Consider the following 9,699-nt stretch of genomic DNA (forward strand, 5'->3'; position numbering starts at 1 on the left):
GGGACCCAGAGGACGATCCGGCCGCAGCCACTACCCCTGCTCCCCGTAGGAGAGGGGTTTCCCCTGGCCCACGTCCCCAAAGGGAACTGCAGGAGCTGTGGAACAGGACGTGGTGTCTGTCCCTCTTACATGAGGGGCTTGGTTTCGTTGGCCTCATAGAAGAAATCAGAGTAAGAAAGAAATAAGTTGACATCCACTGTTTGACACAAAATCTAATCATTTCCTGCACCCATAGGGAGTGCGAGTTTAGGCACGACTGCTTCCAAAAGAGGAATATGCTGTTGAGGGAAAAAGAGTCATACATTAAATTCTCCTCGTTGAGAGCACAAAAGATTTCCTGCCTCCCATGCCAAGCACTCATACAAATCAGCAGGGCTTATAAAGCTCACCTGCAAACTGAGCAATGCAAAAACCCCTCTTCCTAATTCTGCCTGGGTTTTACAAGCTGTCACTCAATTGGATAGCTTTGGGTTTATTTGCTTCTTTCAAATTGGTTTTCTTTTTAACGGGAAGAAAGCGTTTATATTAATGGAATCCCCGAGCCTCAGCCCTGAAAGGAGAGGCTGAAATGCAACCCCTGAATTTTATATCAGGACATTCAGGGAGCTCTTCGCTGTGTTCAGACGAGCACAAGAGCCGGCAACTTTCCACCCGTTCCGCCTTTCAGAGCGGAGCACAAAGGCGGGGAGGGGGGGGGGAATTTGCATTTCTTCCTTTCTTAAATCCAGCCATCCGCTGGGAATTGCTAGGGTGAGAGGAACAACAGCGCCGGTTATTTGCGGGGAGGGCAATGGCGAAACAAAGGGGTTTAAAACACATGTTCAATTACCACGCTTTCTGGGCGGTGTTATCCTAAAATCCACGACGGTTCCGTCTGTCTGTCCTTATTTCGGTCTTTTTCAGGGAATCGGAGTCTTTTAGAGTATTTTTCGCTTTTTCATAGTAAAATATTATTTACACTTCAACTGCCAAAAGCCTGTGATGCAAAACACGCAGATTTGGTAAAGGTGTTTCTGGCTCATAGGGCAGGAGAGTGAAAACCACAAACTCTTGTTTTCTCTTGGGGTGAAGTTCCGTGATGTGCTTTTAAAAATCCCATTGTTTGCTAATTACTCCATACATTTCAGTGAGGAATGTCCCTGCAATGTACCTATGGGCTGGCAGCAACAGTTGTCTCTATTACCCCGTTCCGGAGAAGGAATAAAAAGCAGCTCCAGCTCAGGGCTCAGACCCGACTGAGGCAGATCTGTGCTTGGCTGCAGGAGACGCAGCTTCACCCATCTGGAAACTCCCCCAGGAGCAGGGACACAAGCAAATGTGCAGGTACCACCCCCAGGTTCCTGCTGCTGGGGAGTTTTACACCAGCAGCCCCATGGTGTCACACAGTGACAGGGGTTTCTCCCTTCCCTGCTGTAGCTCTTAGGCTGCGTCTCCTGAATAAGGAGTGTGTTTCTCTGCTGAGGGACTGTTACAGCCGTAAGCAGTGTGCGTGTACCTGTATTGCCTTGGGCAGGCTCCTGATAGCTCCCTGAGAGCAGGACCTGGAGGTGTTCCTTCTCCTCAGGTGCAACTTGTAACAGGAGGGGGAAAAGCTCTAAAGATGCTTACAGAGTGCTGGTGGTTAACAAGTATTTTGCATTACTCTGCCCTAGGATCCCTGCAGAGTGGAGGGCAGCGTGTGCCAGAGCATCACTGATGGGGCTGGACCCAGAGGCAGCTGCACCCCAACCCCGGTGCTGTCCTCTGCTCAAGCATGCCGCTGCTCTCTATCTCACCCACTCTCGAAGATGCTCAATGCAAGGAAGACCCCGGTACAAATGTCCCCCAATTTCCCAGGGGAGTGAGAGCATCAAAGCCCATGTGCTTTACAGTGTCCCCCATAGGATTCCTAAATCAGAGCCTTCAGCAAAGTGCTTCACTTGGCTCTTGGGAGCATGGCCACAGACACTGGATACGAAGATGTGTTCACACACATGAGCCTCTTGTGCATGCAAACACACACGGGATGTGTGTGTTCAACCAAGCTTACTCCCTGAGGGGATTCTTCTTTTCTTTCTGATTTTGAAGTATTCCATATCTGACTTGTAGTGTTTCATGTGCACAACTTGCTGCCCACAGACAGACAACGTCACCCTCTGCTATTTGCCATTGCTTTATCAGCACAGATTTCTGCTTATACCTTCATAATGAATGCTGAAAAATAACCGTCACCCATCAAAACCAGCTTGACTGCAATCAAAGCCTGTGCATGCACAGAGCAGTAAATATGTTTGGATCTCCCAAAGACTTCCAGCCTTCGAAACAGTCATTTTTTGTTTCAGTTTATCGAAGCATTTTTCCAAAGGTGGGATTGTTCCTCTATAAAAAGGGAAGAGGGATATAGAGTGTATGTCAACCCTTTGTTGAGTCATGGCATCGAGTTTTGAGGGCTTTCACTTTCAGTTTCAGATCTTGCGTTTACCTGCATTGATGCTTTGGATGTGTATTTAGCAGAAGACTATTTCAAGTTTAGCTGACAAATTTATTTGTAATCGTGAAGTATTTGATCATCAGAGAGAAAGCGAGAATATAAATAAAAGACACCGGACAGCCACAGAATCTACAGTTAATGCCATATTTTTACAGATAACAATATACAATTGTCTTGCCTACATCTGTGGAAAGACACAAATGCCTGGAACAGAGAAGTGTCACCAGGAAAGTGTGTGCTCGCTCAGCCATGCAACCCCCTAAGAAGGTATTTGGCAACAAGACATCAGCGTGATTTCCGAGACACTTTGCAGTAAAACTGCTGCAAAGGAATTTGAAGGAGAAGCGGAAGAGTCACAACCCAGAGCCGACAGCGTTCCCAGGTCAGGGCAAACCCCTCCTGAGCTCGGGATGAAAGGGTGGTTATTTGGAATAAATACATCTAGTCACGGTTCAATGCTTATCTGGAACAGTAAAACTAGCAATCTACAAATTAAAGAGAGAAGAAGCAGAATTAACATATGGTTCCCATTTGACAAAGGAAAAGGGTTGCTGGGGAGTGATTGGCAACTTAAAGAGCATTTCATTATAGAAAAGTTAATGTAAATTCAAAATAAAACATTACATACCGCATCAGATATAAAATACCTGCTGGAAGAACAGTTTCCTACCATGGGTTTCTGACGTGATTCACTATTAACATTTCTCCTATAGAAATATAGACATTGTCACACCTTTTACCGTGGATGAGGACTTTATTTTCTCTTAAAAAGGTTTCGATGTGGATGGGTGATGAAACAAGTCCTTGCTTTGGGGAATGCACTGACAACAGAAAGCAAAATACCTCATATCAAATCTGTAAAGCACAAGTCTTGGTGTTTAGTAAAGACACAAGAATGGGCTTGGACGCTCCATGTGCCCGTCACTGCACTGCAATTGCCCTTGCTCACCGGCCTCCAGCCCCTGCCTTTGGGTCACCATCCAAAAGCGCATCTGCTCTCTCCATGTCCTGATGCTTCCCTGCCCTGCTCAGCAGTCCCGGTTTGTCCCTCCTTCATTTCCAGGGGCAGATGACGTTTTACAGCACCGAGTCCTTTCCCTTCGCACCATGCGGTGATGAACCCTCTATCAAAACTGAGCGTGGTCAACTTCCTCCAGCCAAGAGGCCGGGCTGGCAGGGAAATCCGGGTATCCCCCGCTGCTGCCGGTGGAGAGGTCAGAGCTGGGTCCATTCCCAGCCAGGACCCTCATGGATGGGGGCACCCCCTGTCCGCTTTGTCCCATGATGCCCAAGCCGTTGTCTGGGTAAACCAAGCTGGAGATTAAAGGCTGGTGGCCTGGCAATGCTTGCAAGGAAGCTGGTGACTGGGGTATCCCGTAGGGGCTGTTGGATCGCAGGTCATGGTACTGGTCCTGAGCTGGGATGCCGCTGTGATCCAGAGCAAAGCTCCCGTTGGTCCCAGCCTGTCTACCCAGAGCAGGGGATGCTTCATTGAGATTGCTGTAAATCCCATTGGAATGGCTCATCTCAGACATAGAGGGCTCATCTGAAAGAGAAATGGACTGGTTTTACTGGGAGAGCAGTGGCCACGGCTGGCATTGTTTGCATGGGAACTCCTGCAAGCTCTGGGAATAAACAGATTAGATGGATGGGAGCTGAGCAGCCACGCACTTCCCTCTTGTAATTCCTTATTATTCCCATTCTTGTTGACAGATCTTCGTAGAAAGTCATGGGATTATTATTTTTTCTGTGTGCAAACTCCTGATACATTTTGGATTTTAAAAATATGCCCCCAAAAATACATATTAGAATTTGAGACTGTGCTTTAAAAATAATCCCTTAAAGGGGAATGTGAGCTCCACGTCTTTGCACCTTTTGCTCTGCAGTTCTATTTGGCTGTGAGGTTTATCTGGAATTTTGATAGCGTTTTTAGGTGCTACCTGAACGTTCATTGATGAAAGAAAACCTCCCCATTGCTCACGAGAAAAAAGACGCTAAATCTCAGCAGGGATTTTCTGCTCAGGAACTGGTGAAACGCATTTGTACGACTTTAAAACACTGTTGGAAATACCAGGATTTTTTTAGTTACCACCGAAACCGGTTTGCATTCGTTAGGGGCAGCAGGAGCTACAAACCTGTCTGTGGCACCAAGCTGGCGATAATTGTTTAACACTCTTTAGTTATTATTTAGTGTGAATCCCTATTTAATGGAGCTGATGCACAGTGTGAATAAACAGTTGGAAATCAAATAGGTTTTAGGAGCACGAGGGAGAAGCTGGGATGCAAAGTGTGTGTCTAAAGATCCACAAGTAATAGACGTACGTGTGTGTGAATACACACACAGTTCTGCATTTCAGCTGCTCTCCTGTATTGCCAATACCGCTGCACACACACACAGCGGTTTGGGCACAGCGGTGGCACAGACCAGATGCTGGTGGGAGGTGTGGGGTGAGAAGTGCTGCTGTAGGCATGGCCCTGGGTTTGTCAGCAGGAATCTCTGCTCCAAAGGTGGGACCCTCCGGTGCGCAAACCTCCTGGTGCGCAGCGTCTCCCTTTTACAGCCCAGTGGAGAGGTAACAGCTCCCGCAGAGCTGGGAGGGGAGTCCTAACGCAAATAAACCCCTTTAAATAGGGCGAAAAAAGGATTCACACGCTTTACCCCCTAAAGCTGTCAGTGATTCCGGACTCTGGGTTTTGTACTTCCAAGGGCCCTTTGAAAGGGCTGAACACGAGCAGCGGCTCCAACACCCGCGGCGCTGCCCGGGAGCTCTCCCCGCTCTCCCGCTCCTCCCTGTCGGTGCTGCCGCAGCCCCGGGGGAGCGGAGGTTCCGCTGCAGCGGCTCCGGTCCCCCCCATTCCGGCCAGGACCCGGCAGCCGGGGCCGCAGAGCGGTGAAACCCGCGGCTCTGCGCGCCCCCGCCTCGGGCTCGTTTTCACTCGTTGTGTTATAGCTGAAGGTTATTAACGTAGCACCGGGGGGGGACGGGGGGGCAGGACGAAAGCAGCTTCGTGGGGAGGGCAAAGCCCCTTCACCGACCTGTGAAGGAGACCTCGGCGTCGCTGTCTGGTCCCTCCTCCTGGATGCTGTCCTTGTCGGACTTGGAGGTCCCCCGGGACCGCTTCATGTTCCTGAAGTACTGACCCCACCGCTGCCTCCCCGCGTCCTTCTTCAGCCTTTTCTCCTTGGCCCTGCGGTTCTGGAACCAGACCTGCAAGCGGGACAGGCCGGGGAGCTCCCTCGCTGCCGGAACGGGCCCCATCTCCCCGCCGCTCCCCCTCGCAGCCCGGGCGGCCCCGGAGGGGTCCGAGGGCCGCCCCCCTCACCTGCACCACCCTCATGTCCAGCCCCGTCTCCGAGGAAAGCTGCTCCCGGACGTGCCGCGCCGGCTTGGGCGAGTTGTTATACGCGTTCTTGAGGGTCTCCAGCTGCTTGGCCGTGATGGTGGTGCGGGGCCGCTTGGCCGTGGACTCGGCCTCTGCCGACACGGGGAGAGTTAGAGGTGAAGGAACCCCCGTCAGCCACCCCCCAGCATCCCTCCCTCCCGCAGCGTGAGCGCGTCCCGGAGGGCAGGAGGGCCCAGGGCCGGCTCCCTGCTGCCCTCGGAGGAGAGGGAGGGACGGGGCGAGGGGTACCTCTCTGCTTGGCCGTCTCGTAGTCCGCCTTGCAGACCAGCCTGCTGTCCTCCATGAGGTAGAACTCGTCGCCGGTGGCCAGCTGCCGCTTGCAGACGATGCAGGCGAAGCAGTGCAGGTGGTAAACGAAGTCCTGGGCCCTGCGCACCACCTGGGTCGGGGGGATGCCTTGCTGGCAGGCGGCACACTTGGTCCCGAAGCGCCTGAGCGGGGGGGGACAAGCGGCGGCCGCTGAGCGCGGCGGGGCCCCGGCGCTGTCCACGGCGCTGAAGCCGCCCGGCCCCGCCGCTGTCCGCGGTGCTGAACCGGCCCCGCCGCCGCCCCGGCTGCCGGCGCCCTCCCCGGCTTCTCCCCGTCCCCGACCCGTCCCCACGCACTTGAAGAAGTCCTCCTTGCAGTAGACGCCGTCCCCGCGGCTGAAGCACTTCTCGGCCAGCTGCGTCTGGCAGTCGGAGCATTTCAGGCACTTGCTGTGCCAGTGCCGGTCCAGGACCTTGAGGATGAACCGGTCCACGATGTGCTGGTTGCAGCCGGCGCACAGCGGGATCTCTGCGGGGAGGCAAACCCCGTCAGCCGCCGCCCCCCGAAACCAGTTTTGGGACGAAAAAGATTCGCGTTCGTTCAAATCCGTTGACGCGGGGCCGCGAAGCCCGGGACCGCGCACCCCGGGGGAAGCAGCCGGGAGCACTGGCGAAAGCAAGAAGGAAAAGGATGGGAACGAAATTCCCCGCCCGTGCCCACCGCGGTAGCCGCGGGAAAGTTGCAGCGCAATTATTTATTCCGAGCTCTCTATTTCCCCCCCTGCACCCCAGAAATCCACCCGCAAATAACGGGCGGGAGGGAAAGAAACTACCGAAAATCACGAGGATTGCACTCAAAATAAAAACGCGGTCGGCTTGTCCTGCCGTCCTGCGGATACCAACAGAGATGATATAGAAAGAGATGACACAAGTGTACAGAGAAATAGGGACATAAAACTAAACAGATTCAGTAGCCAGAAAACAAAAATGTAAAGATATACGGACATAAATATATAGATATCGGTATATAGGCATAGAAATAGCCAGGTAAAAATGTGGATACAGAGGTACATAAATATAGATATATCGGTGAAGGTACAGATGGAGAGAAACATAGACGCGGCTGTATAAAGATGTAAGAGTATCTATATATAAAAATAACTCTATATAGATACGGAGAGATGTACAGCCCTGCGGAGGGGAGCGGTGGGGATGATGTCGTTGTAGGCATTCATCGTCTCAACAATTCACTGTGTCCAAACAAATAACCCCGAACAACGGCGGTGCTAAGGGCAGCGGCACGGTAACACGCCAGAGCCCCGCCAGGTCCCGCCGCAGCCCGGCCCGCGGCTCTTACGCTGCATGGCGACCCCGCGGACGCTCCCTCACACGGGCCGCAGGCACTGGCGCATCTTCCGCGGGGTGCGGAACAGCCTCACTCCCCCCCGGGCTCCCCCACATCACGGCTGCGGTTCGGTGCCGCGTCCCCCATCCCCGGCCGCTGCCACCCCTGCGTTGCCGGGGTTTAATTCACTAAAGCGGATTCCTTGGAGCCGCAGCCCTCCCGCCGGTGCGGGTCTGAAGCGCCGGGCGGGCACCGCTCTTATTTAATCCCCCCGGGCCGGCGGCGCGTCCCCTTCCGCCGCCCCTTAACTGCTTGGGCAAGGCGGGAGGGCCGCGGCTGCGGGCGGCGGGGGAGGCAGCGCCGGCCGCGGCCCCGGGCTCGTTGTGAGCCGCGAAACTCGGGATCTGCCCCCGGTCCGGGCAAAGCACAGCGCGGCTCGGCCCGCCCCGGGCACCGAACCCCCCTCCGGGCCCGGCTGCCGTCGCCCTGCCCCGGCCCCCCGCCCTGGTGCGCCCCGCTGCTCCCCTCCCGCTGCCTCCCCGAGCCCCGACGGAGCCTGTTCGGGGACCGCGGGGCCGTGAACGAGGGTCGCGTCCTACGGGAAACCAGCGTTTTGGTGTCGGTCCTTCCCCCGGGGTTCGCTTTCGGCGGTGCCGCCTCCGCCCCCCTCGGTAGCAAAAGCATTTCCCGATGCGCGGGGTCAAACGCGCAACTGCCGCTGCTGCGGTGTCCGCACCGCGGGGGACGCAGAAAGACAAAACTGGGCAGGACGGGGGGCACCGGCCCGACAGCGGGAGCTGCCCGGCCCGGGGGTTCGATCCCGGTGACTTCTCGGTCCCCGCACTCCGGGGGTCCCGTCCCGGCTCCTCGCCGTTGTGTTTTTAAGGCACCGTCGGCCGCGGCCGACGCTGGCGAGAACCGGGGCGTTCCCGCACCGAAACCGGACCCCCTGCCCGGGACCCTGCTCTGCCATCCCCCGTGGGACCCTCGGTACCCCGGATACGCCAGGGGAGGTCAGCGCGGTTCTCCCCTCCCCGACGGTGCTGTCTCCGTTCGTTAAACGGGAGGAAAAAAACGGTTGGGAGAGGAATTAACGGGAGCTTTCCCAAAACGGGGAGAAAGCCGGAGCGGAGCAGGGCGGGGGCTGCGGGGGGGTCCCGCCGGCAGGGAGGGGATGTCCGCGGGCAGAAAGTCCCCGTTTCCTCCCTGCCCTCGTTGTGCGGGAGCGGCGGGACCCCGGGGCAGCAGCCGCCGCGCCGGGCAGAGCTCCCGCCGGGGCCGGGCTATCGGGGAGCCCCAGTCCCAACCCGACGGCGCACAAAAGGGGCCGGAGCCGCCGGCGTGCGGGGGGCAGCGGGGGGTGTCCGGTGGCAGGAAAGAGCGGGAGGGAGCGGGACGGACGGGACGGACCGGGATGGACACCTCGGTGCCGCAGGGCCGCCCTCCCTCCCTGTAGCCAACCCCGACTGCAGCCCCGAGGGAGCCCCGTGGAGCGCGGAAGCGGCACAGACGGCGGCCGGTTCCCAGCGGGGCACGCGGAGGTTTCCGCGCTCCCCCCTTCCCTCACCTGGGCTCCGCGGGAAGGGGCAGAGCTCCGCGGCCTTCTCCGAGCCGGCGCGGACCCGCTCCAGCAGCATCGCGGCCCCCGCGGGCGCGCCGGGCACCGTCCGAGGTGCGCGGGTGGCTGCGGAGGAGTGGCGGAGCGGCGCGGAGGGGAGCGCAGGGAGCGGCGCGGGGGGCGGCCGCCGCCGCCCGGGGCGGAGCGGGGCCGGCGCGGGGGGGGGGGCGGGCAGGGGGCGGCACCGACCGTCGGGCCGGGTCGCAGCTGGGCCGCGGTTCTCCGCGGGGCTCTTTAGCATCACAAAAGCAGGAAGGAGACGGAGGGGGGGAGGCATCGACCCCACGTCCCACGCGTGGCCGGAGCGATGGGACCGGGGGAATCGACGTCGAGGGAGGGGAGCATCCCCCGGGCCCGAGTTTCGTTTCCCCCGCTGCGCACGGGTAGCAGGGGGGGCTCTTCCCCCTCCACTAATTAGTTAATGAGCAGCGAGGTAACGGTGAGGACTCGAGTCTGACCCACGGCGCCCCGCGCCCTGCGGATGGAGGAGGTTAACGGCACTGATTGAGGACGGGGCGGACATGGACGTGTGTGCATCGTGTGTGTATCTGCATGTGGGTGTGCAGGAACACGCATGGGGGTGTGGGACAAGAACACACGCGGCTGCAGCGGT

At 57.1% G+C, this 9,699-nt stretch overlaps 1 protein-coding gene across 1 annotated transcript; it reads right to left on the reverse strand.

Moving 5' to 3' along the window:
• Nucleotides 1-2,413: 2,413 nt before the first annotated feature.
• On the reverse strand, nt 2,414-7,487 carry LHX3 (LIM homeobox 3). Its single transcript, XM_057408942.1, has 6 exons — nt 7,481-7,487; nt 6,481-6,652; nt 6,104-6,306; nt 5,795-5,946; nt 5,508-5,679; nt 2,414-4,016 (listed from the first exon to the last, which is right to left on the reverse strand). The coding sequence occupies exons 1-6, from the start codon at nt 7,485-7,487 to the stop codon at nt 3,598-3,600; spliced, it is 1,125 nt and encodes a 374-aa protein (XP_057264925.1). The 3' UTR covers nt 2,414-3,597.
• Nucleotides 7,488-9,699: the final 2,212 nt, after the last annotated feature.

The sequence above is a fragment of the Pezoporus wallicus genome, unplaced genomic scaffold, assembly GCF_028554395.1.
Source record: "Pezoporus wallicus isolate ANWC-B61680 ecotype Strahan unplaced genomic scaffold, APGP_CSIRO_Pwel_v1 contig_8341, whole genome shotgun sequence".
NCBI classification, from domain to species: Eukaryota; Metazoa; Chordata; class Aves; order Psittaciformes; family Psittacidae; genus Pezoporus; species Pezoporus wallicus.

Coding starts and splice junctions, on each gene's coding strand:
- LHX3 (XM_057408942.1), bottom strand. Junction 5,947..6,103: donor CGAGACGGCCAAGCAGAGAG/GTACCCCTCGCC, acceptor CCGTGTCGGCAG/AGGCCGAGTCCACGGCCAAG. Junction 5,680..5,794: donor TGGACATGAGGGTGGTGCAG/GTGAGGGGGGCG, acceptor TCCCGCTTGCAG/GTCTGGTTCCAGAACCGCAG.